General features: G+C 67.3%; 1 protein-coding gene across 1 annotated transcript; it reads right to left on the reverse strand.

The window, feature by feature from the left end:
• Nucleotides 1-9,788: 9,788 nt before the first annotated feature.
• DES (desmin) lies at nt 9,789-23,142 on the reverse strand. The gene is made up of 9 exons (XM_084643153.1): nt 22,517-23,142; nt 18,206-18,266; nt 17,588-17,683; nt 15,291-15,452; nt 14,173-14,298; nt 12,650-12,870; nt 11,678-11,721; nt 11,034-11,116; nt 9,789-10,645 (listed from the first exon to the last, which is right to left on the reverse strand). The coding sequence occupies exons 1-9, from the start codon at nt 23,056-23,058 to the stop codon at nt 10,604-10,606; spliced, it is 1,377 nt and encodes a 458-aa protein (XP_084499279.1). The 5' UTR covers nt 23,059-23,142; the 3' UTR covers nt 9,789-10,603.
• Between the last annotated feature and the right edge of the window lie 2,130 nt (nt 23,143-25,272).

Genomic DNA, 25,272 nt, shown 5'->3' on the forward strand with positions numbered 1-25,272 from the left:
CTGATGGCTGTGTCTAGGCAGCAGGGTGGGAAGGCGAGGAGAGTAGGAGATGAGAGTCCCTGGACCTTACCTGTTACCTGGGTGGAGAATTGTGACAGTGAAGGAAACGTGCCTGTGTCTGTCAGGGGTATTGACTTGCCTCTGGAGGGAGCCACCCTGATCTCCAAGCAGTTGTCTGTGACCAGCCTTGTGTGCTGGGACCAGGGGAATGAGATCCCAAGCTGTGTGTCTGGGAAAGGAGAAAGTGTGTCCGGCTCTTCTTGGTCTGTGGAGCAGACAGAAGGGGCCTTTCAGCCTGTGATGGTTGAGGGTCGTGCAGTTGTCTCAGAGTTGGTTCTGGATTCAGCTAAAGCCCAGGAAGGGAAGGGTCCTAAGTTTGTGTCTGCTCGGGAGAATGGCCCTGTAACTAGGTCGCATCCAGTTAGTGTCTATGTAAAATCCCAGAGCCCAGACAATTCTGGTGCTTGTATTTTGCCTGGTTTCAGAGTAGCAGCCATGTTAGTCTGTATTCGCAAAAAGAAAAGGAGTGCTTGTGGCACCTTAGAGACTAACCAATTTATTTGAACATGAGCTTTATAAGCTTTTTGTTTTTATACACACAAACCATGAAAAAATGGGTGTTTATCACTACAAAAGGTTTTCTCTCCCCCCACCCCACTCTCCTGCTGGTAATAGCTTATGTAAAGTGATCACTCTCCTTACAATGTGTATGATAATCAAGGTGGGCCATTTCCAGCACAAATCCAGGTTTTTGTGCTGGAAATGGCCCAACTTGATGATCACTTTAGATAAGCTATTACCAGCAGGAGAGTGGGGTGGGAGGAGGTATTGTTTCATGGTCTCTGTGTATATAATGTCTTCTGCAGTTTCCACAGTATCCATCCGATGAAGTGAGCTGTAGCTCACGAAAGCTCATGCTCAAATAAATTGGTTAGTCTCGAAGGTGCCACAAGTCCTCCTTTTCTTTTTGCGAATACAGACTAACACGGCTGTTACTCTGAAACCCATCCTAAGTGCAGGACTCTGCCCTTGTCCTTGTTGAACCTCATCAGATTTCTTTTGGCCCAATCCTCCAATTTGTCTAGGTCCCTCTGTATCCTATCCCTGCCCTCCAGTGTATCTACCTCTCCTCCCAGTTTAGTGTCATCTGCAAACTTGCTGAGGGTGCAATCCACACCATCCTCCAGATCATTTATGAAGATATTGAACAAAACGGGCCCGAGTACCAACCCTTGGGAGCCCGGGGCTGGGCTAGCAGGGGGCTGCGGGTCAGGAGTGAGGGGCCCCGGCAAAGCTGGGGGGAGGCAGGGCTGGGCTAGCGGGGAGCTGCGGTTCGGGCGTGAGGGGCGCCGGCAGGGCTGTGGGGGGCAGGGCTGGGCTAGCAGGGGGCTGCGGGTTAGGCGTGTGGGGCGCCGGCAGAGCTGGGGGGAGGTAGGGCTGGGCTAGCGGGGAGCTGCGGATCGGGAGTGAGGGGCCCCGGCAGGGCTGTGGGGGAGCCCAGGGCTGGGCTAGCGGGGGGGCTGCGGGTCGGGAGTGAGGGGCCCCGGCAGGGCTGGGGGGGCAGGGCTGGGCTAGCGGGGGGCTGTGGGTCAGGCATGAGGGGCCCCAGCAGGGCTGGGCTAGCGGGGGGCTGTGGGTCAGGCGTGAGGGGCCCCAGCAGGGCTGTGGGGGGGCAGGGCTGGGCTAGCGGGGGGCTGTGGGTCAGGCGTGAGGGGCCCCAGCAGGGCTGTGGGGGGGGCAGGGCTGGGCTAGCGGTGGGCTGCAGGTGAGGTGTGAGGGGCCCCGGCAGAGCTGAGGGGGGCAGGGCTGGTCTAGCGTGGGGCTGCGGGTCGGGAGTGAGGGGCCCTGGCAGGGCTGGGGGGGCAGGGCTGGGCTAGCAGGGGGCTGTGGGTCAGGCATGAGGGGCCCCAGCAGGGCTGGGCTAGCGGGGGGCTGTGGGTCAGGCGTGAGGGGCCCCAGCAGGGCTGTGGGGGGGCAGGGCTGGGCTAGCGGGGGGCTGTGGGTCAGGCGTGAGGGGCCCCAGCAGGGCTGTGGGGGGGGCAGGGCTGGGCTAGCGGGGGGCTGCAGGTGAGGTGTGAGGGGTGCCGGCAGAGCTGGGGGGGGCAGAGGTGGGGGGGCAGGGCTGGTCTAGCGTGGGGCTGCGGGTCGGGAGTGAGGGGTGCTGGCAGAGCTGGGGGGGGCAGGGCTGGTCTAGCAGGGGGCTGCGGGTCGGGAGTGAGGGGTGCTGGCAGAGCTGGGGGGGGCAGGGCTGGTCTAGTAGGGGGCTGCGGGTCGGGAGTGAGGGGTGCCGGCAGAGCTGGGGGGGGCAGGGCTGGTCTAGCAGGGGGCTGCGGGTCGGGAGTGAGGGGCACTGGCAGAGCTGGGGGGGCAGGGCTGGTCTAGCAGGGGGCTGCGGGTCGGGAGTGAGGGGTGCCGGCAGAGTTGGGGGGGCAGGGCTGGGGCTGTGGGTCGGGAGTTTGTTTCGTTTGTTGCAGCGTGCCGGACTGCCACCTGCTGGAGATGGGCAGCGCTGCCAGCTGCTGCCAGCCCCCCGGCCACCCCCCAAGCACTCGCCCCGTCAGTAACGCGGCCACGGGTAGCGGCCCGCGTCCGCTCGGTGGGAACACTTGGCCGTGTCACCGCGGGGTGAGTCCCTGTCGGGCCAGGGTCAAGCGTCTGGTCTTTGCTGTCACCCCACAGCTCCCCCTCCCCCGGCAGCTGGCCCCCATGGGCCCCCCGGGGGCTCGGTGATGGAGCAGGCGCCTCCCCCAGGGCCCCGGCAGTGACGTCTCTGGGGATCCCCAGTCCTGCGCCAGGCGCCCCCCACGCATGGGCTAACACGCGGTGTTGGCACGGCCAGGCAGCTCGGCCGCGCAGGCCCCGTGGACAAGTCGCTGTCAGATCATCGGCTTCGAAAATAAACTCTGGCTGGTTCCCGGCATCTGTGCTACAGCCCAGCTCCTAAACAGTCCCTTGGAGGTACCCCGTCAGCATGCCAGACCCCCCAGGGCCGCCTCCGGGACATGCCCCGCAGCCTCAACGCCACCTGCGTTCCCGGCTCCTTCAGCCTCTGGGCAATTCCGCGGCAGCTGCATGGAGGTTTGGCCTGGCTCCCGGCTGGGCCTGGCTCCTGTTTCCTGCTCCCATGTATTCACCGTGCCCACAGTTTCAGTGTGGCACAGATTCCAGCACTGGGGTGTGGGTTGTCATCATTAGGATTCAGAGTTAACATGCACCACGAGGCGACTCAGAGCAATTGTTCCAGGCTGCTGGTGTGGAGGGGGGCAAAGGAAACAGCCTCAGCTCATCAGAGGGACGTGGCTGGGACACTGGAGTTCACACCTCCTGCCAACATCTCTGAGGGTCTCCAGCGAGCCCAGCGGCAGCATTGTGGGAGCCCAGGGCTGCACCTGGGGAGGGATGGATGCTGCCACAGTTGCAGTCTACAGCTTCTCCTCCCCTTTGCAGCCAGGCCAGGCGCAATGCTGGGCAGTGTTTGGGCCCGGGCTCCTTGATCCCTGGGCATTGGGCTGGCAGAGCAGGCCCCCTCATGCCCCCCATTTGGAGGCCTGGTCCCTCCAGCCAGCTCCTGGAGGGGCCCTTCCCCCACCCGCAGGCCAAGCACCTTGGTACCTGCGAGAGGGTGGGCACGAGCGTGGGGCCCTGGGCTGCGACTGCCAGCTGCTGGCTCACACCAGGCTGGGCTCCCTGGTGAGCAGCATCCCCGAGACTCGCAGCCCTGGCTCTGCCCCGTGGGCCCAGGCGCAGGGGGGCAGGAGCCCCCCTGGCCTGGCTGGTCCCTGGGGTGCTGCCAGCAGTGCAGGTGCCATGCCTGGCAGCACCCCTCTGCTCGCTCCCTGCCAGCTGCGTTTCTGTGCCACCCTCAGGCCGGCCCCACAGGCGCTCGCTGCCCCCGCAGGGACCCCAGCCCCAGGGAGCTCCCGGCTGGGCCGGGCCTGGCTCTGCAGGGCCCAGTTCCACGTGCCTGGCTGGGGGCACTGCGGGTCCAGGCACCAGTGGGCGTGCCCCCCCTTGCGACTCAGCTCCCCAGCCAGGGCATTCAGACCCGCCTCCTGGGGAACAAGGAATCGAAACAGAACCCAACGTCTGACGACCCAACCCCGGCCTCCAGGCCAGCCCGTGCCCCGCACTCCCACGCTCACGCTGCTGTCCCGCAGGAGCCGGCGGGGAACCCAGCACCTCGTGTTACACACGACTGGCCTGCACCTCTGTGACGACGTGCAGGAGTTTCTTCTTTTTCCTTGTTTCCTATGGGGGATTTTCTTGGTTTTTCTGTGGGTTGCATGCAGAGGGGGTGGGACTCAGTTTCCCTGGGTGTTATGGGTTTAAAGGAGGGATGGGAGAGGGAGTTTGTTGGGACACAGGACCGGCGAGGGAACTTGGGACCCCGGCCAATGGCCTGGAGAACGGAGACCCCAGCGACTGGGGACCGGGAGGCCCAGCTCAGGAGTCCCAGCCGGGTCTGGCCAGCGGGAGGACAATGGGCTGAGAAGAGGGGACCCCGGTGACCTGACCAGCCGGGTCCAGCCAGAGGGGCCAGAGCACAGATGAGGGGAGAGGGGGCCCAGGCGACCCGGTTTACCTGGAGAGAAGACAATGGACGGGGGGAGGGCTCGGGTCAGGGATCTCAGAGGCCCAGCTGTGAAGCAGGGGGGCTCTGGGCTGGAGGGAGGGGGCAGGCAGAGCCCTCCTGGGTGCAGGGGAGACTGGGATGTGCTGGGCTGGGGGAGGCCAGGCCTGAGGCCAGAGAGTTTCCTGTGCTGGGTTCAGACGCTCAATAAACCCTCCTGTGTTACGCCAGCTGAGAGTCACTCGGGGCTAGAGAACAGGGTGGGGGTGGGAGGTATTGGGGGGGTGTGATGAAGTGGGACTGTTCCTAATGGTTCCTCTGAATAGTGTGGGGGTGCCTCAGTTTCCCCTAGGCAGTTCTTAAGTATCTAGGGGGTGGGGTAAGGGTGTATGATCCTTGCAGAGCCCTAGAGGGCAGGTGTGTGCAGGGGTCTGGACACAGAGAATGGCCGACACCCTGTTTCCTGGCCACTGATGGCCTGGGCCCTTCCCCCCTGCAAGGTGAGAGCTGAAGGGTTGGAGAACAAAGGAATCCGGTGACCACCTGGCCCGGGAAAGGGACAAAGCCCAGAGGAGGCGGGTCTGGAGGGAGTTTCAGTTTGGGGCTGTCTGGAGACATGGAGGGAAGTGCAGACGGGGTTGTCTGGCTCACTGGCCCCAAAATGGACCCGGCTGAGGGGTCCCGTTCTCTGCACCTACAAGCTCTGTGTTAGACCATGTTCCTGTCGTCTAATAAACCTTCTGTTTCCCCGGCTGGGGGAGAGTCCCGTCTGACTGCGGAGTTGGGGGGCAGGACCCTCTGGCCCCCCAGGACCCCGCCTGGGCGGACTCGCTGTGGGAAGCGCACGGAGGCGCAGAGGAGGCTGAAGGCTCCGAGGTCAGACCCAGGAAGGGGGAGCCGGGTGAGCTGTGTGTCCTGCAGACAGGCTGCTCCCCGAGAGGAGACTCCCCCAGAGTCCTGCCTGGCTTCATGTGGAGCAGATCCAGAGCATCGCCCGGGGACTCTGTGACAGAGGGCATCATCCCCTTCGGGGGGTGGAGGCCCTGGGGGTCCAGAGTGAGGGGACTCACTGAGGAGCCCAAGGCAGAGCCAGGCGTGCTAAGGCTCAGAGAGGTGCGGTTCCAGGAGGTGGAGGGGCTGGACCCCCGAGAGGACCCCCGAGAAGGGCTATCTCACTGAAAGGGCACCCCCCGTGGACCGCACAGGGCCAAGAGTGGGCATGATCTGAGAGTCCGTGACAGCCTCACGATCCCTCATGGCATCCCTGGGCAGCTCCTACCTCAGTCTGTCTGCGGCCCCTGCCACAGCCGTGCGCTGCCCCTTCCATGCTGGAGCCCTACGGCCCACCCAGCCGCCTCTGCTCCTGTCAGACTTCACCCTGTCCCTGCCCCACTGCAGCCCTCTTGTTAACTGGCCACTGAGTCGCTTATGCTCAAATAAATTTGTTAGTCTCTAAGGTGCCACAAGTCCTCCTTTTCTTTTTGAGTCGCCACTGTAGAAGGATCTAAGCCTTCCGTTACTCTCTCATTAAGTGGGGATATTTTTGGAATTGTGTTTGTGCCTCAGTTTCCCCTATATGCTGCATTGTTACCCAGTGGGTAGAAGAGGGCTGTTTGCTCGCAGGGCAGGCTAAGAGACGTAGGTGTGGGTGTCACCGAGCTGCCGAGGGCTAGGTCCCCATAGCAATGGAGCATTTGAGGAGACAATGACAAATCCAATCAGTGTAGCGGCCTGGCACCCACCTCTCACAAGCGCCCCCTTCTGGTCAGGTGTGTCTGCAGTCTTCACACAGCCCCTGCCCTGGTATCAGGCTGTACGCTCAGGGCTTCCTCCCTGGAGGCAACGGTTTCACCCTCCTGGCCTATTCTGGCTTCAGCTGGGCCATAAGTAGCTCAGATCCCCTTCTGGGAGTCGGTTTAATCGCTGTCCAGTTGTAGGGCACTTCACTCAGTGGCCTATGGGGGGATCCAGGCCCACCCCCTTCTCTGGGTCCCACCCCCGGGACCCTAAGAATAGCAGCCACACGCCACAGTGTCCCTTTCAAAAAACCTGCTTTCAGTTCCCTGGGCCACTTCCTCGCAGCCGCAGCCTTGGCCGCTGCTCCACCCTTAGCCGGGGCTCTTCGGCCTTCAGGCCGCTCAGCCAGCCGGGGGCGGCGCCTCGCTGCCCCGGTCCCTGCTAGCACAGAGCCGCCCGAGCCGCTGCAGCCCCCTTTGGCCAGCCAAGAGCCCTCCCCACGCTCCCCTAGCTCCACCAAGCAGCTGCCTCTGGGCTTGGCCAGGCTGCCCTGCAGCTGCTTTTGTACTAGCCTGCAACCCCTGATTGGCCAGGCCCTTGTAGCCTCCCCCTGATTGGCTGCTTCCTGCACAGTCTCTCTAGGCTGCTGGAGGACTTAGCTCCACTGCTCCTTTCCTGGGACGGATGTGGCAGGACCCTGCGGCCTTCAGCAGGGAGCTTTCGGGCCTGGTCCACCCGGGTCACACCCTGACACTCACACCTAGCAGCCAGCGCCCGGGGGGGTGGGGGGGCGTTATTAATATGAACTGGGACCGTATAGAGCATTGTTGCAACCAAGGTCCTGTTGTGGCACCAGATCTTCTACAAAGGTTGTCGAGTGAGGTGTCTAAGACAAGGTCACGCTTTGCTGGCTAGGATTGTGCTGTCTGTCTGCGTGTATCAGTTTCGTATTTAAAGTTATGAATATTGGCTCTGTCCTGTCTGCAGTTCAAACTTGTGCTCTGCTTCTGGGGGACACCCCAGACAAGTTGGGGTCAGCTCTGCCCAGCCTGCTGGGTGGCCCATTAGGGACCATCAGCGAAACAACTGACCCACTGAGAGAAGGCAGACATGCCTGGAGACTCAGCCAGGTGTGCAGGGACCTGCCTAGGGACAGGACTCTGAGGTGTTTCCAGGCCATGGGATGGGCAGCTTGTCTTTGGGACACAGAAAGCAGAGACCACATGACAAGAGACTAAACAAAGCTCCTGCAGCTCCTCCATCTTGTCTTCAATCCTGCTTCTGACCTCTGGAGGGACTTGGCTACAAACTGAAGCTTTGAACCAAGGACTGAAGGACCCATCCCAGCTGGGGATGTTCTCCAGAGACTGGATTTGAACCTGCTGTTTATTCCATCCCTGCTACAAGCCTGAACAAAGGACTTGGCCATCGCTGTATGTCATTGATTCCATTTCACCAATTCTAGCTCCCATCTGTATCTTTTTCCTTTTCTGAATAAACCTTTAGATTTTAGATGCTAAAGGATTGGCAACAGCATGAGTTGTGGGTAAGATCTGACTTGTATATTGACCGGGGTCTGGGGCTTGGTCCTTTGGGATCGAGGGAACCTTTGTTCTTTTACTGGGGTATCGGTTTTCACAACCATCTGTCCCCATACCAAGTGGCGCTGGTGGGGATACTGGGAAACTGGGGTGTCTGAGGGAATTGCTTGTGTGACGTGTGGTTAGCCAGTGGGGCGAGACCAAAGTCCTCTCTGGCTGGCTAGTTTGGTTTGCCTGGGTGTGCAAAGGACCCCCAGCCTGGGGCTGTGACTGCCCTGCTCAAAGCAATTTGCCCTGAATTGATACTCTCAGTTGTGTCCCGCCAGAGGCCGCTTTGTTACAGGGGGGTTTCCCCACCTCTCTCCAAGGAGGCTAAGCAACGTCCCCCAGCTGAAGAACAAAGGCTGAGGGAGAAAGGAGGGATGGATGGGCTGGCTGCTGGAAGGAGTCGGGGCTCTCAGCTGAAGTCTGGCCAAGGAGGTCAGACCGAGACAGATGGAGCTTGAACTAAGAGGTCACTACAATTGGGCTGGGCTCTGGGTGACCAGCATAGACCCTACTTTAGCCTTCATTCCAGGGGGCTACCCAAGGCCTCCCTGTGCTGGGTCCAGGTAACGGCTGACCTGCCTGTTCTTCACGCGCCGTGTGAGTGTCCCTGCAGACGCCGGGCGAGGTGCATTAGGCCCTGAAGAATGGACAAGTCTCCAGCAGGGTCTGTTGCCGTGGGACTCGCTGCCTGGAGCTCACAGTGGGGAGCAGGGGGGCTGCAGGCCCAGGGGTCCAGCCCCAGGAGGCGATGAAGCCACATGGCTTCCCCTGGAGGAGCAGCAAGACCCTGGCCCACTGATGGGGCTGCCCAGAGCCTGTCCCCAAGCTGGGGTTGTGGCCCTAATCCTGTGGGTCTGTGACATATCCCTTTCTTGGCTGCTGTAGTGTGGGATCTTTAAATCCCCCCACAGTCCATTGGCAGGGACCCCAGCTTGGAGCAGCCACGTGCTCTGGGGACCTGCCGATTATCTGTGGGCTTGGAGAGATTGAATTTTCCTCGGGGAATGTCGGGAACTGTCGATTTCACCAGAGTCACCTGCTGAGGGGAAACTTTCCCATCGATAACACCTGCCGCACACAGCGAGGGGGAGGCAGAGATGCCGCTGAGACCGCACTCAAGCCGACTTTAAGGACAGTCCCTCTGGGTGTTTGACACTTTGTGTTTTAAAGCTTTAACTTTGTGAATATCGACAGCGACCGTCATTAAGGTACTGTCCGACCCGCCCTTGCCCGACTGCCCCCATTCCCCACAACTGTGAAACATAAATTGCAAGCTAAAACAATGCTTAAAAATAAACCCGGACATTATCCCTGGACCGTGTAAAGAGAACACCCCGATTCTGCCCGCCTGGACTCCGTTCGGACTAGTGCCTTTCCTTGCCCCCTGCCGGGGTTCAGAGCAAGAGGCGCTGGGGAAGGGGCCTTACGGAACCAGGGAAGGCAGGACAATGGCCCCGATCAGCCCGCCTCTCCGCACCCAGCTTCCAAGGGGGAAAGAGAATAAGGGCTGGCTCCACGCAGGGGCCTTCCCCACAGCCATGTCTGGGAGCAAAGGAGGCAAACCCCCAAGGGACCCTAGAAATGGGAGGGGGGTTGTGAGAGCCTGGCGGGCCCGGCTGAGCTCAGAGACGGGACAAGACAGCCCCCCCGGGGCGTGCAGGGAGAAGCTCAGCTCAGATGCAGAGAGCCAAGTGCAGGCCAGTCCGGTGCTCCCATCCACCTCTGCGAGGGCTGGGCCCTTGGGTGCCACCCTGCTGGCTCCCCTGCCCTGGTCGCTGGGGCCTGGCTAGAGAGGGGCGAGTCGCAGGATTGCCCCAGGAGAGGGGGTGCGCCGGGAGACCCGCCGAGGGGCCGGCAGGCCCCGGCTCAGCAAGCAGGACTCAGAGGCGGGGTCGTGCTCCGTTGTTTATTTCAGCAGCCTGGGGGAGTTGCGTACACGCTGCGGGGCGGGGGCCGGGTGGGGGGGCAGTGCCCCCAGCCTGTTGGCCTCTGTCCATTTCTCTCTCCCTCTCTCTCCCTCTCCTGCTTCCTTCACTTACACGGATCCTCTCTAGGCTCCCGCGGGTCCCACTGCTCCCTGCCCGTGGGGAGCCTCCTGCAGACTCACCCAGCCTGTCCCTGGCACAAACTCCCGGGGGGCTGGTCCCCCCGATCCTCGCCATCCCACGGAGCCTGCAGCAGCCCCAGTTCCCCAGGCGATGGGCACTACCGGGAGCTCCATGGCTTTGGTCCAGGCTGGGGGACGACGGGGGCTGGCCGGTCTCCGTCTCCCCTCCCAGGCTGAGCAGGGTCTGCCCAGGAGAAACGCCAGCTCCGGGGCCCTGGGCCCAGGCGGAGGCGGGCCCCTGCCAGGCCCTGGGGGTGCGGGGGAGGTGCGCATGAGTACAGGGGGCATGGGGGTGGGATGCAGAATCTGCTGCTGGAAGCCTGCAATGGCCCCCCCTTCCCCCACCCCGTGAGCCAGGGCCCTGTGTCCCCTGCTCCCCACGCCCAGCCCCACTCCTGACTCCGGGGCCCCCGGGGAAGCTCCCAACACAGCACTTCAGAAGCAGGAGAGAGACGGGGGGGGCGTGGGGGGAGACGGGCATGGGAAGTTCTGCCCAGGGGACAATGGAGGAAGGGCTGGGGCAGGAGGGGGGCAGGGCGGGGGCGTCGGCGGGGACGGAAGGTGCCAATCGTCTCTCCGCAGCCGCTCGGCCGGCGCCGTCTACAGCACCTCGTGCTTCTGCTCCGTGGCCTCGCTCACCACCTGCTCGGGGGAGAGCCCTGGTGAGACGGGGGCCCCAGGGCCTGGCATCCGGGCTGCCCCGGCGGCTGGCGCAAGGGGCAAACACCACCCTCCCTTCAGGCCGGGTCGCCCGAGATCTCCAGCCTGCACAGAGACCGGGGACAGTCTCGAGGCGACTGCTCTGCACCAGCCGGGCCCGGGCAGATGGGTGGCCGGGAGCCTGGATCCCAGCCGAGGAGTCTGCGTTAGGCACAGCCGGGAGCCACCCGGCTTGGGCCAGGACAGATCCGAGCACCCAACCCGGAGCCCAGGGAGCCCTCCCTCCTGGGGGGACCCTGGGAAGCAGGGGCTGCTGGCCCACCCCACTGCCATGGCTAGAGCCCTACCCAGCCGCCCGCTCCTTGCTCACCTCCCCGTCACGGGTCTCAATGGTCTTGATCATCACGGTCTTCTTGGTGTGAACCTCTGAGCCGCGCTGCTCTGGGCTGGTCTCTGCAGGTGGGAGGAGAATCAGCCTGGGGCAGGGCAGGGGGGTGAGTGGCCAGGGTGGGGGCAGGGCTGGGCCCCAGGGGGTACAGGGTATGGGGCTGGGGCCTGGGCCATGGGGAGGATGGGGGCGGGGGCTGGACCATGAGGTACGGGGCAAGGGGCTGGCCATGGTGGGGATGGGGTGGGGGGCTGGGCCATGAGGGGTGCGGGTTGAGGGGGTGGGGGGCAGGCCCTGGGCCATGGGGGGTATGGGGCGAGAGGCTGGGGTGGGGCTGGGCCATGGGGGGGGGCGAGGTGAGGGGCTGGCCACGGGGGGTGCAGGTTGAGGGGGTGGGGTGCAGGGCCTGGGCCATGGGGGATACGGGGTGAGGGGCTGGCCATGGCAGTTGAGAGGGCAGGGGCACAAGGCGATGGGCTGGGGGCAGGTGGGGGCTGGCAGGGAGCACAGACAGCAGCTATGGGGCCCGTCCCCCTGCCCCCATGGCTTATGCCAGGCATGCCCCACCGCAGTGGGATCAGGGAGCCCCCACATGCAACCCTGCTTGGGCCCTGCCCCGCACTCACCCCGGAAGTTGAGCGCCGAGAAGGTCTGGATGGGGAGAGTGATCCTGCAGCACATGGAGAAGGAAAAGGGGTTAGTGCCACGGCCACAGCTGAGAGAGGTCCCCTGGGCCCCAGAGACACCGGGGTGGGCTGGCCAGGAGCACCCCGCCCTGGGGCTCCCCACCCTGGGCCATAGGTCCTTGCTCCCTGTGACGAAGTGGGACTGTTCTTAATGTTTCCTCTGAATAGTGTGGGGGTGCCTCAGTTTCCCCCAGGCAGTTCTTAAGGGTGTTTGATCTTTGCAGAGCCCTAGAGGGCAGGTGGGTGCAGGGGTCTGGACACAGAGAATGGCCGACACCCTGTTTCCTGGCCACTGATGGCCTGGCCCTTCCCCCCCTGCAAGGTGAGAGCTAAAGGGTTGGAGAACAAAGGAATCCGGTGACCTCCTGGCCTGGGAAAGGAACAAAGCCCAGAGGAGGAGGGGCTGGGGGGAGTTTCAGTTTGGGGCTGGCTGGGACATGGAGTGAAGGGCAGACGGGGTTGTCTGGCTCACTGCCCCCCAAAATGGACCCAGCTGAGGGGTCCTGTTCTCTGCACCTACAAGCTCTGTGTTAGACCATGTTCCTGTCATCTAATAAACCTTCTGTTTCTCCGGCTGGCTGAGAGTCCCGTCTGACTGTGGAGTTGGGGGGCAGGACCCTCTGGCCCCCCCAGGACCCCGCCTGGGCGGACTCGCTGTGGGAAGCGCACGGAGGGGCAGAGGAGGCTGAATGCTCCGAGGTCAGACCCAGGAAGGTGGAGCTGTGTGAGCTGTGTGTCCTGCAGACAGGCTGCTCCCCAAGAGGAGACTCCCCCAGAGCCCTGCCTGGCTTCATAGGGAGCCGTTCCAGAGCATCGCCCGGGGAGTCCGTGACACTCCCCCAGAAGCCAACACCCAGGGGCAGCAGGGGCCGGGGCCAGGGCCGGGGCCGGGCTGGGCAGACGCCCGCTCACCGGCTCTCCTCGCCCTCCAGCAGTTTGCGGTAGGTGGCGATCTCCACGTCCAGCGCCATCTTGACATTGAGCAGGTCCTGGTACTCGCGCAGGTGCCGCGCCATCTCATCCTTCAGGTGCCGGATCTCCTCCTCCAGCCGCGCGATGGTGTCCTGGTAGCCGCTCGCCTCCCCGGCAAAGCGCTCCTCCAGCTCCCGCATCTGCCGCATCAGGGAGTCGTTCTGCAGGGACAGCCCATGTCAGAGCCGGCACCGCCAGCAGGGACAGTGGGAATTTTACGTCATCATTGTATGAAGCCTGTGTGTGCCTCAGTTTCCCCTCTGTGCTGCAGGGTCACCTGGGCAGGGGGAAGGGACCACTTGCACTCAGGCAGGGTGAGACACAGGGGGCTGCAGGCCCAGAGGTCCAGCCCCAGGAGGCGGTGAAGCCACTTGGCTTCCCCTGGAGGGAGAGCGAGACCCCTTGAGGGCCTGGACCACTGATGGGGCCTCCCAGAGCCTGTCCCCAAACTTGGGCCGTGACCCCAATCCTGTGGGTCTGTGACAGGGGGCAGAGCCAGGGGCAAGGAGACAGCCTACAAGGGGGTAACCCCATAGGGATGGGGCTGTGTATGGGGGGTGACCGCACCACACTGGCCAAAGCCATCCCTTTGGGGCAGTCACTGTGGGGTTCGTCACTGTGACGAAACGGGACTGTTCTTAATGTTTCCTCTGAATAGTGTGGGGGTGCCTCAGTTTCCCCTAGGCAGTTCTTAGGTATCTAGGGGGAGGGATAACGGTGTATGATCGTTGCAGAGCCCTAGAGGGCAGGTGCGTGCAGGGGTCTGGACACAGAGAATGGCCGACACCCTGTTTCCTGGCCACTGATGCCCTGGGCCCTTCCCCCCCTGCCAGGTGAGAGCTAAAGGGTTGGAGAACAAAGGAATCAGGTGACCTCCTGGCCCAGGAAAGGGACAAAGCCCAGAGGAGGAGGGGCTGGAGGGAGTTTCAGTTTGGGGCTGGCTGGGACATGGAGTGAAGGGCAGACGGGGTTGTCTGGCTCACTGCCCCCCAAAATGGACCCAGCTGAGGGGTCCCGTTCTCTGCACCTACAAGCTCTGTGTTAGACCATGTTCCTGTCGTCTAATAAATCTTCTGTTTTACTGGCTGGCTGAGAGTCCCGTCTGACTGCGGAGTTGGGGGGCAGGACCCTCTGGCCCCCCCAGGACCCCGCCTGGGCGGACTCGCTGTGGGAAGCGCACGGAGGGGCAGAGGAGGCTGAATGCTCCGAGGTCAGACCCAGGAAGGTGGAGCCGGGTGAGCTGTGTGTCCTGCAGACAGGCTGCTCCCCGAGAGGAGACTTCCCCAGGGTCCTGCCTGGCTTCCTGGGGAGCAGTCCCAAAGCATCGCCCGGGGATGCCCGGACACCCTGCACTTCACATCTCTGGGGGCCGTTTGCCTGGACAGCGGGTTCACGGGGCAGCTCTGCCAGCCAGTGAGTCCCAGCCGCTGCCCGCCCCCTCCCCGGCCGTGCCCCCTGCTCACCGTGCCCTTGAGGGCGTCGATCTCGCAGGTGTAGGACTGGATCTGGTGCCGATACTCCATCATCTCCTGCTTGGCCTGGCGCAGGGCGTCATTGTTCTTGTTGGCGGCCTGGGTCAGATCGGACACCTGCGGGTCGGGGCCCAGAGAGGGCAGCTGAGCCGGCAGCCGGGGCACGGCTGGGGCTCACACGGGCGGAGGGCTGGCGCTGCTCTGAGCTCACCACAGGCCCCGGGGGCAGCAACTCAGCCCCAGAGCCCCACGCCGTGACCTGACCTCAGCCGCCCTGCCCCGCATGGGGCCCTGCGGGGCCTGGGAGCAGCTGGCAGGCAGGAGCCAGCTCCGGGGGCACGGGGCAGTGGTGGGAACAGAGGTCCCCAGCCCAGCCCCCGCTCCTTGGCAGCAGAGCCCAGCCCCTGGCCCAGCGCAGCCCCCCAGTCACCCCCCGGCCCAGCGCAGCCTCCCCAGGCCCAGCACGGCCCCCCAGCCTAGAGCAGCCCCCCCAGTCACCCCCTGGCCCAGCGCAGCCTCCCCAGGCCCAGCACGGCCCCCCAGCCTAGAGCAGCCCCCCCAGTCACCCCCCAGCCCAGCGCAGCCTCCCCAGGCCCAGCACGGCCCCCAGCCTAGAGCAGCCCCCCCAGTCACCCCCTGGCCCAGCACAGCCTCCCCTGGCCCAGCACGGCCCCCCAGCCCAGTGCAGCCGCCCCAGGCCCAGCACAGCCCCCCAGCCCAGTGCAGCCCCCCCAGTCACCTCCCCCGGCCCAGCGCAGCCTCCCCAGGCCCAGCACAGCCCCCCAGCCTAGAGCAGCCCCCCCAGTCACCCCCCGGCCCAGCGCAGCCTCCCCAGGCCCAGCACGGCCCCCCAGCCCAGTGCAGCCCCCCCAGTCACCCCCCGGCCCAGCGCAGCCTCCCCAGGCCCAGCACGGCCCCCCAGCCCAACGCAGCCCCCCCAGTCGCCCCCCGGCCCAGCGCAGCCTCCCCAGGCCCAGCACAGCCCCCCAGCCTAGAGCAGCCCCCCCAGTCACCCCCCCCAGCCCAGCGCAGCCTCCCCAGGCCCAGCACGGCCCCCCAGCCCAGCGCAGCCCCCCCAGTCGCCCCCCGGCCCAGCGCAGCCCCCTGACCTTGGACTTGTACCACTCCTCGGCCTCGGAGATGTTCTGGGCGGCGATGGTCTCGTACTGGGCGCGGATGTCGCGCAGGGCGGCCGTCAGGTCCGGCTTGGACACGTCCAGCTCCACCTGGACGTGCTGCTCCTGCAGCTGGGCCTGCAGGTCCCGGAGCTCCTGGGGCCGAGGGGCAGCGTCAGCGACCCCCGACCTGCCCCGCCCCAGCCCTAGCCCCAACCCCTGCCCCAACCCAGCCCCTGCCCCTGCCCTGCCCAGCCCTAGCCCCAACCCCTGCCCTGCCCCACACCCCAGCCCCAGTCCCCAACCTCAGCCCCAAGTCCCTGCCCCCAGCCACTCACACCCCAACACTGGCCAAACCCAGCCCTGATTTGGGGACCATCCCCACCAGGCAGGGCCTCAGGGCAGAAACCGGGGGGGTGGGGGCCCAGGGCAGAAACCAGGGGGGTGGGGGCAGGGCCACAGGGCAGTAACTGGGGGGGGAACGTGGCCCTGGAGCAGTACCGGGGGGGTGGGACCCCAGGACAATAATGAGGGGGTGAGGTCCCAGGGCAGTAATTTGGGGGGGTTGACTCTAGGGCAGTGATCAGGAGGGCAGGGCCCTGGGGCGGTAATAAGGGGGCAGAGCTCTGGAGCATTAATGGGGGGCGGGGCCCCAGGGCAGTAATGGGTGGGGCAGGGCATTGGGGCAGTAACCAGGGGGTGGGGTCTCAGGGCAGTAACTAGGGGGCGGAGCCCCAGGGTAGTAATTGGGGGGCGGAAGCCCGGGGCAGTAATCAGGGGGGCAGGGACCTGAGGCAGTAATCAGGGGGCAGAGCTCTGGAGCAGTTTTGTGTGGGGCAGGGCCTCAAGGCGGTAATCAGGGGGGTGGGGCCCCAGGGCAGTAACAGGGGGCGCAGCCCCGGGGTGGTACCTGGGGGTATGGGGCCCTGGGGTAGTAATCGGGGGGGCGGGACCCTGGGGTAGTAATCAGGGGGGCAGGGCACCAGGGTACTAATTGGGGGGGGCATGGGGCCCCGGGGTAGTAATCGGGGGCAGGGCCCCAGGGCAGTAATCGGGGGGCAGAGCTCCAGGGCAGTAATGGGTGGGGCAGGGCCTCAAGGCGTTAATTGGGTGGGTGGGGCCGGGGGCAGTAATCGGGGGGTAGAGCTCCGGGGCAGTAATGGGTGGGGGAGGGCCTCGAGGTGGTAATCGGAGGGGTGGGGCCCCAGGGCAGTAATCAGGGGGCAGAGCTCCAGGGCAGTTAGTGGGGGAGTGGGGCCCCGGGGCAGTAATTGGGGAGCGAGGCCCCAGGGCAGTAATCGGGGGTAGAGCTCCGGGGCAGTAATAGGGGGGTTGGGGCCCCGAGGCGGTAATGGGGGGCAGAGCCCCGGGGTGTTAACGAGGGGCGGGGCCCGGGGCAGTAATCGGGGAGCGGGGCCCTGAGGCGGTAATTGGGGGTAGAGCTCCAGGGCTGTAACGGGGGGCGGGGCCCCGGGGCAGTAATTGCGGGGCGGGGCCCCATGGTAGTAATCGGGGGTAAGCTCCGGGGCAGTAATGGGGGGCGGGGCCCCGGGGCGGTAATGAGGGGGCAGGGCCCTGAGGCAGTAATAAGGGGTAGAGCCCCGGGGCGGGAACGGGGGGCGGGGCCCCGGAGCAGTAATCGGGGGTAGAGCTCCGGGGCAGTAATCGGGGGGGCCCAGGACAGTACTGGGGGTGGGGCCCCGGGGCAGTAATCGGGGGCCCGGGGTAGTAATCAGGGGTAGAGCTCAGGGGCAGTAATTGCAGGGCGGGGCCCCATGGTAGTAATCGGGGGTAGAGCTCCGGGGCGGGAACGGGGGGGGGGGGCCAGGACCGTACTGGGGGTGGGGCCCCAGGGCAGTAATCGGGGGCCCGGGGTAGTAATCGGGGATAGAGCTCCGGGGCAGTAATGGGGGGCGGGGCCCCAGGGCGGTAATGGGGGGGGCCCCCAGGACAGTACTGGGGGTGGGGCTCTGGGGCAGTAATCGGGGGCCCGGGGTAGTAATCGGCGATAGAGCTCCGGGGCAGTAATGGGGGGGGGGTCCCGGGGCGGTAATGGGGGGGCAGGGCCCCGAGGCGGTAATCAGGGGTAGAGCCCCGGGGCGGGAACGGGGGGCGAGACCCTGGGGCAGTACTGGGGGGGGGCAAGGCAGTAATCGGGGGGGGGGGCCCGGGGTAGTAATCGGGGGTACAGCTCAGGGGCAGTAATTGCAGGGCGGGGCCCCATGGTAGTAATCGGGGGTAGAGCCCCAGGGCGGGAACGGGGGCCGGGGCAGGGCTCTCCGCGGACCTACCTCCTCGTGCACCTTCTTGAGGAAGGCGATCTCCTCCTGCAGGGCCTCGATGCGTCGCTCCAGGTCGATGCGTGCCAGGGTGGCCGCGTCCACGTCCTGCCGGCCGAGAGGGAGCCGGGCTCAGAGCCGGGCAGCCGCAGGGCTGGGCCCAGAGCGTGGGCAGCGGGGCCCTGCCCTGCCCGCGCGGGAGGCCGCCGAGGTGCTGAGTGACACCGATGGCGCCGGCCGGGGGGCGTGCCGGGCCGGGGGGAGCCCAGCCGGGGGCCATGGGGGGCGCCTGGCTGCCGGTGGTCACAGGTTTGGGGCGAGGGCGAGCTGTGCCCCGCAGACTAACCCTGCAGCCAGGGTGCTGCGTGCCCACGGGGCCCCTCCGGCTGGGGCTGGGGTTGCGGGCAGGGGCAGGAGCCCCACCTACCGCCAGTCGGAGCAGCTGAGCCCTGGGGTGCCGAGGGCGAGGAGGGTGGGTGCCCAGGCTGGGGGGCGAGGGAGGGTCTCTGGCCTGGGGAGGGGGCAGGGAGCCCGATTCTCTGGTCCGCACCCACAGCCCCAGGGGGCCCCCAGCCCGCCCCCCTCCCCATGCCACGGCCCGGCAGGAGAGGCTGGAGACATGGCACTTACTGCTCGGAAGGCAGCCAGGTTATTCTCCGCTTCCTCCTTCAGCTGGATCTCCTCCTGCAGCCTGGGAGCAGAGCGGGGGCGTCAGACGGGGGCTGGGGGGCAGGCAGGGCGAGCCGGGGCGGGGCCGCCCATGGGGGGTGGAAGGACAGCCCAAGGCCAGAGGGAAGAAGAGGGACAGACAGGCTGCCACAGGAGGGGGCTCCGTGCCCCGCGCGGGGTCCAGGCCGGCTCAGCCCCCAGGCGCTGGAGGCCCCTTGTCCCGCATTCCCGGCGGGCTGGCTGGGGGCCAGCGGCCTGGCCTCCTGTTCCCTATTATAGTCAAAACCAGAGCCCGGCACAAAGGCTGAGGTCACCCCGCACCGCGCCGCCTGCCCCTTCCTTATAGGGGAGCGGCCGAGGGGCTGGGGCCAAGCGCAGCATGGCTGGGGAGCCAGGGGGATCTGCAGGGGTAGGATGCAGAGAGCTGGGGCTGTGATGCCAGGGGCAGGGAGATGAGATTCAGGGACACAGGGCTCCGATATGGGGGAGAGGGGGGCACATGGGGCCCCAGCTTGTTAGACGGGGGGCTCACATGGGGCATGAGAACTCCAGACAGTGAGGGGGGGGGCACATGGGGCACAGGGACCCCAGAGAATGAGACAAGGGCACATGGGGTGCAGGAACCCCAGCTTGTGAGATGGGAGTGCACATGGGGCAGTAATCGGGGGGCACAGAGACCCCAGGCAGTGAGGGGGGCACATGGGGCTCAGGGACCCCACCTTGTCAGACTGGGGAGCACATGGGGGCTCAGGGACCCCATAGGGTGAGAAGGGAGGGCACATGGGGTGCAGGAACTCAGGATGGTGGGATGGAGGGTACATGGGGTGGGGGGACCCTGGCCAGTGAGATGGGGGGCACATGGGGCTCAGGGATCCCGGACAGCGATACGGGGGCTGAGGGTGCGCGTGGCGCCGGGATTTCCCACGCAGTCAGCGCAAAGGGGGCTGACCAGGCAGCCGTGGGTCCTGCCCGGGGATGCTGCGGCTCGGGCTCCTAGTGCAGGTTGCGGATTCGTGGTGGGGCGCCCATGCCAGCTGCTCCGGCCTGCGTTCAGTTTGGTGACGTTCAGCCGTGGCGGTGCCCAGAGACAAGCGCCCCCCCGGCCCAGCCCCCCCAGCGCGGCTCATGGCTCGGGGCCGGCCCTTGCCTACTGTGGGGGCCAGTCACCAGGGCTTTGGGTCTCTGCTCCGCTTCCTTTGGGAGGAGATGCAGCCGGCCCCTCAAGGGGCGAGGGGACGGGGAGGAGGCTGCCTGCACGGCCCCCCCCAGGCCCTGCTCTCTGGAATCACGGCTCCCTCTGTCCCTGCAGCCCCATGGTGCCAGCCCCAGGACACCCAGCGGTGGATGAGACCGGGGGTCTTGGCACACCAAGGCTGAGCGGGCGGGGGTGGCACGGACCGGTCGCTGGGTTGAACGTGGATCTTCCAGCCACGTGGGAGGGGTTCCCCCGCCCGGCCCAGACATTGCTGTGGTGCTCCCTGGGCATGGGCCTGACCCTGAAGACCCTGTCTGTGGGGTGGGCCCTACACAGTGCCACAGGGGGCAGGAAGCCGCCTAGTTTGCCAGTCCTACAAGATCTCCTCTTTGCTACCCCTTTCCAGATTCACCCCCTTAGTGCCAGGGCTGGCTCCCGCCCCTCTCCTGTGCGCTCAGCCGGTGCCCGCCCGACCCCACAGCCGGCCAGCCCAGCTGCTGCGTGGAAGCGGGCACTGGACTGGCCTGGCTCAGAACGTGCCCGGAGCACCAGCCATGGCACTGGGGGCCCGGGGCCCGCCCTGATCTCGCCCGAGGAGCTCCCCTGCCTGAGCCAGCCGCCCCCAGAGCATCAGCTGCCCCTGGTGGGGGTGTGGGATCAGCACTGGGACCGTGGGGAGCCCCTCTGAAAGCCAAGTCCTGCTCCCCCCCGCCGCAGCATGCAGGGTGGGGCTCCCCCCAGCTTGCAGCTCCCCCGCCCCCCAGCGTGCTCCCTCTGTGCCTCTGGCGGCGCTGGGACTGGCCCCCCCGAGAGCAGAGACATCCTGCCCCTTGCACGCCCCGGAACCAGCTCAGGGTTCCCACCATTCCAGCTGCGACCCCCCCACCCCGACCCATCGGGCCTGAGTTCGGTGGGGCGGGGCAGAGCCCCAGCAGCCCAGCCCGGGGCGGGCGGGGGGGGGAGCACTGCAGAGCTCGGTATGCCGAGGCCCCCACGGTGTGGCTGTGGGCGGGGAGGCTGGCCCAGGACCAGACAGGTTTCCAGCCCTGCATGAACCTGCTGGTGCCTGCTGGGACCCTCCCCTGGAGCCTGGGCCCCACGCCCGAGGGGGCTCGCTGCCCTCGGCGCCCAGGCACCGTGCCAACGCTCCTGCTATGGTGGCCGTGGCGGTCTGGCTGTTTGGGCCTGGCCCCGGGGCAGCTGGTGGGCTGCATCCCCCCAGGAGGGCCCAAGGCAGCCCAGTGTGGGGCCCGGGGAGAAGAGCGGTCCCCGCAGGCCGCGCAGCCGGGCCAGGCTCTCCCCTCAGGCCCAGGCTTGGCACAGGAAGGTGGGGGGGTCTCTGTCGGAAGTCACAGCAGCGCTTTGCGCAGCTGGAACGAGCCAGCCCCCCTCTTGGCATGGCCCCAGGGCGAGAGGCTGCAATGGGGCAGCCCTGTGCCAGCTAGGGAGCCCCCCGATGGCCGGGGCCGATCCCACGGCGCTGCACTCCTGCACCGCATAACGGGACCGCTACGGGTATGGGGGGGGCCCAAAACGCCCAGGGTGCGGAGGACCAGAGAGCAAACAGGGGCCCGGGGGGCCCACGGGCTGCCCCAGGGATCACGCTGCACTGCTCGGGTTCCTGCGCTTTCGGGTGGGCAGCGCCGGGCACCGCCACAATCTCCACCGTGGGCACCGGCTCCTCCCTCCCCACAGCACTGCAGCCCTGGGCTGAGGGCAGCTGAGTGCCACGGAGCTCTGGGTCTGGGTAGGGGGCTCCCAGGTACCCCCCCTTTTCCTGTAACCCCTGGGGCCCCTGGCTCCCCGGGACAAGATTTCAGAGGGTGACCCCCCCCACACAGCCAGGCCCCGGCACCCTGGGAAAGCGGTGAGCTTGGAGAGCGAGGGCCAGTGGGGCCAAGCCACGCCACGGCCCCATGGAGCAAGGGGCCGCGGGGCTTCTGGTTGCAGGGGGATCCCACAACAGGATGTGCCCCCTTGTCCCCTGCGTCCCCCGCTAGGGAGCGGGAGGGGTGGGTCGGACGGCGGAGACAGACAGAGGCAGGTGGGAGGGGAGGCTGCTAGGAAGGGCCCTGGGCATTAGAGACAGGATGGTGCTGAGCGCTGGGGGCGGGTGCTGAGCGCTGGGGGCGGGGTGCTGGGGAGGGGGCTGGGTGCTGGGGACGGGTGCTGGGGAGGGGGCTGGGTGCTGAGCGCTGGGGGCGGGTGCTGGGTGCTGGGGACGGGTGCTGAGCGCTGGGCGCACATCGACCTCTGGCCTGGTTAGCCCGAGAGCTTATGGCAGTGGGTTACAATGGCTGCGGGAAGGGGGGCTGGCGAACGGGGCTGGGGGCTCTGGCCCCATCTGTCTGCACTACCCAGAGCCAGCCGAGCTGGCCCAGACTGTGGGGCTGGGCCGAGCCGCCCGCGCCGTGGGGCCAGGTCTGCAGCGCGGCTGCTGCAGGGCCTGACCCCCGGGTACCTGCCCCCTGGCTGGGTGGGGCGACCGAGACCGCCGAGGCAGGAGCTGCCCTACTGCAGCCAGCCCCAGCGTCGCTACTGGTGGGGTGTTCCTGGCTCCCCACAGCGGCTGCACCGACCCCCAGGGGTGCCTGGGGCCTGGGACTCCCAGGGAGAGACCTGCCCCGTCGCTGGGTGGAGGGGACAGAACGGCTGGGAACGGAGCCGGAAAGAGGAGGGGGCTGGGGCTGGGGCAGGACCACTGAAGCTGGGCCATGTGAGGGGTGGTGATCGGGGTGTGGGGCTCAGGGACGGGGTGTGAGGTGCAGGGAGGGGGCGCAGGGATGGGGTGTGGGGGGGGCACAGTGACGGGGCATGGTGACAGGGTGTGGGGGATGCAGGGCTGGGGTGTGTGTGGGGCACAGGGATGGAGCCTAGGGACGGGGCGTGTGTGGGGCGCAGGGATGGGGATACGGGGCGCAGGGATAAGCTGTGTGGGGCGCAGGGATGGAGCCAAGGGACGGGGTGTGTGGGGCGCAGGGACGGGGGCGTGGGGCGCAGGGCTCAGGAACGGGGGGGCTGAGGGCCCCGCCCGGCCCCCCCGCCCGGCGCCCCCCCGCCCGGCGCCCCGCCCTCACCTCTGCTTCAGCTTCTGCAGGTCGTCGAGCAGGTTGTCGCGCTCCACGTCGGCGCGGGCCCGCTGGCTGGTGAGCGTGTCGACCTGCAGCCGCAGGGCCCGCAGCTCCTCCTCGAAGAGGTGGGCCACGTGCGTGGGCTCCTTGCCCTTGAGCCGGTTGAGCTCGGCCACCAGCAGGGCGTTCTGCTGCTCCAGGTAGCGCACCTTCTCGATGTAGCTGGCGAAGCGGTCGTTCAGCTCCTGCAGCTCCACCTTCTCGTTGGTGCGGGTCTGCAGGAACTCCTGGTTCAGGGCGTCGGCCAGGCTGAAGTCCAGCAGCTCCCCGCCGCCCTGGTAGGCGCGCAGAGGGGCCACGCGGGTGACCCGCAGGCTGGACAGGCTGGGCACGGCCGCGCCGCGCGACACCTGGTAGACCCGGGAGGAGACGGAGCTGGCCAGGCCCTTGCTGCCCAGGGAGGCGCGGGAGAAGGCCGGGGAGCCCCCGCCGAAGGTGCGGCGGTAGGAGGAGACCCGCTGCTGGCTGGAGGAGTACGACTGGCTCATGCTGGCGGCTGGACGGAGCCCGGGCGCAGGCTGAGGCTGGGGTGGCTGCAGAGCGAGCGGGAGCCGAGCGAGAGGAGTCGGGGAGGGACCCAGGCTCCGGCTATTTGTATCCCTCTGACATCAGCCGGCCCAGCCCCGCCGGGCCAGAGTGACAGCGCAGACAGCTGGGGCTTCCGGGGGGCAGGGCGGGCCAGCGGGCAGGGGCAAGGACTGGCCGGACAGCACTGGGACTACGGCTGGGCCCCACTGGCCCCTCACGGCTTGGGGTCCCTGGCCCCCTGCAGCCCAGAGCCCCCAGCCCCCCGCAACCCAGAGCCCCCAGCCCCCCGCAGCCCAGAGCCCCCAGCAGCCCAGTGTCCCCGGCCCCCCGCAGCCCAGAGCCCCAGCCCCCTGCAACCCAGAGCCCCCAGCCCCCGGCAGCCCAGTGTCCTCTGGCCCCCCGTAGACCAGAGTCCGCAGCACCCCGTAGTGCAGAGCCCCCGGCAGCCCAGTGTCCCCGGTCCCCCGCAGCCCAGAGCCCCCAGCCCCCCGCAGTCCAGTGTCCTCTGGCCCCTGACAGCCCAGAGCCCCCGGCAGCCCACTGTCCCTGGCTCCCCACAGCCCAGAGCCCCCAGCAGCCCAGTGTCCCCGGCCCCCCGCAGCCCAGTGTCCTCTGGCCCCCCACAGCCCAGTGTCCCCAGCCCCCAGCAGCCCAGTGTCCCCGGCCCCCCGCAGCCCAGTGTCCTCTGGCCCCTGACAGCCCAGAGCCCCCGGCAGCCCACTGTCCCTGGCTCCCCACAGCCCAGAGCCCCCAGCAGCCCAGTGTCCCCTGGCCCCCCGCAGCCCAGTGTCCTCTGGCCCCCCACAGCCCAGTGTCCCTGGCCCCCCGCAGCCCAGTGTCCCCTGGCCCCCCGCAGCCCAGTGTCCCCTGGCCCCCCGCAGCCCAGTGTCCTCTGGCCCCCCACAGCCCAGAGTCCCCAGCAGCCCAGTGTCCCCGGCCCCCCACAGCCCAGTGTCCCCTGGCCCCCCGCAGCCCAGTGTCCCCGGCCCCCCGCAGCCCAGTGTCCTCTGGCCCCCCACAGCCCAGTGTCCCCAGCCCCCAGCAGCCCAGTGTCCCCGGCCCCCCGCAGCCCAGTGTCCTCTGGCCCCCCGCAGCCCAGTGTCCTCTGGCCCCCCGTAGACCAGAGTCCGCAGCACCCCGTAGCGCAGAGCCCCCGGCAGCCCAGTGTCCCCGGCCCCCCGCAGCCCAGTGTCCTCTGGCCCCCCACAGCCCAGTGTCCCCAGCCCCCAGCAGCCCAGTGTCCCCGGCCCCCCGCAGCCCAGTGTCCCCGGCCCCCCACAGCCCAGTGTCCTCTGGCCCCCCACAGCCCAGTGTCCCCAGCCCCCAGCAGCCCAGTGTCCCCGGCCCCCCGCAGCCCAGTGTCCCCGGCCCCCCGCAGCCCAGTGTCCCCTGGCCCCCCGCAGCCCAGTGTCCCCAGCCCCCAGCAGCCCAGTGTCCCCTGGCCCCCCGCAGCCCAGTGTCCCCGGCCCCCCGCAGCCCAGTGTCCCCTGGCCCCCCACAGCCCAGTGTCCCCAGCCCCCAGCAGCCCAGTGTCCCCTGGCCCCCCACAGCCCAGAGCCCCCAGCAGCCCAGTGTCCCCGGCCCCCCGCAGCCCAGTGTCCTCTGGCCCCCCACAGCCCAGTGTCCCCAGCCCCCAGCAGCCCAGTGTCCCCGGCCCCCCGCAGCCCAGTGTCCCCTGGCCCCCCGCAGCCCAGTGTCCCCGGCCCCCCACAGCCCAGTGTCCCCTGGCCCCCCGCAGCCCAGTGTCCCCTGGCCCCCCGCAGCCCAGTGTCCTCTGGCCCCCCGCAGCCCAGTGTCCCCGGCCCCCCGCAGCCCAGAGCCCCCCGCAGCCCAGTGTTCTCTGGCCCCCCGCAGCCCAGAGCCCCCCGCAGCCCAGTGTCCCCTGGCCCCCCGCAGCCCAGTGTCCCCGGCCCCCCGCAGCCCAGAGCCCCCCGCAGCCCAGTGTTCTCTGGCCCCCCGCAGCCCAGAGCCCCCCGCAGCCCAGTGTCCCCTGGCCCCCCGCAGCCCAGTGTCCCCGGCCCCCCGCAGCCCAGTGTCCCCGGCCCCCCGCAGCCCAGCATGTCCAGGGGGCTGCCTGGGTCTCCCCACCCATGGGTGCTCTTGTCTGGAACATGTGGCACGTGCTGGGTGCCAACTGCCCCGCCTCGGCAGGGCTCATCCTCTGCCCCAGCCGC

The sequence above is a fragment of the Lepidochelys olivacea genome (genome assembly GCF_965140295.1).
Source record: "Lepidochelys olivacea isolate rLepOli2 genome assembly, chromosome: 11".
NCBI lineage: Eukaryota > Metazoa > Chordata > Testudines > Cheloniidae > Lepidochelys > Lepidochelys olivacea.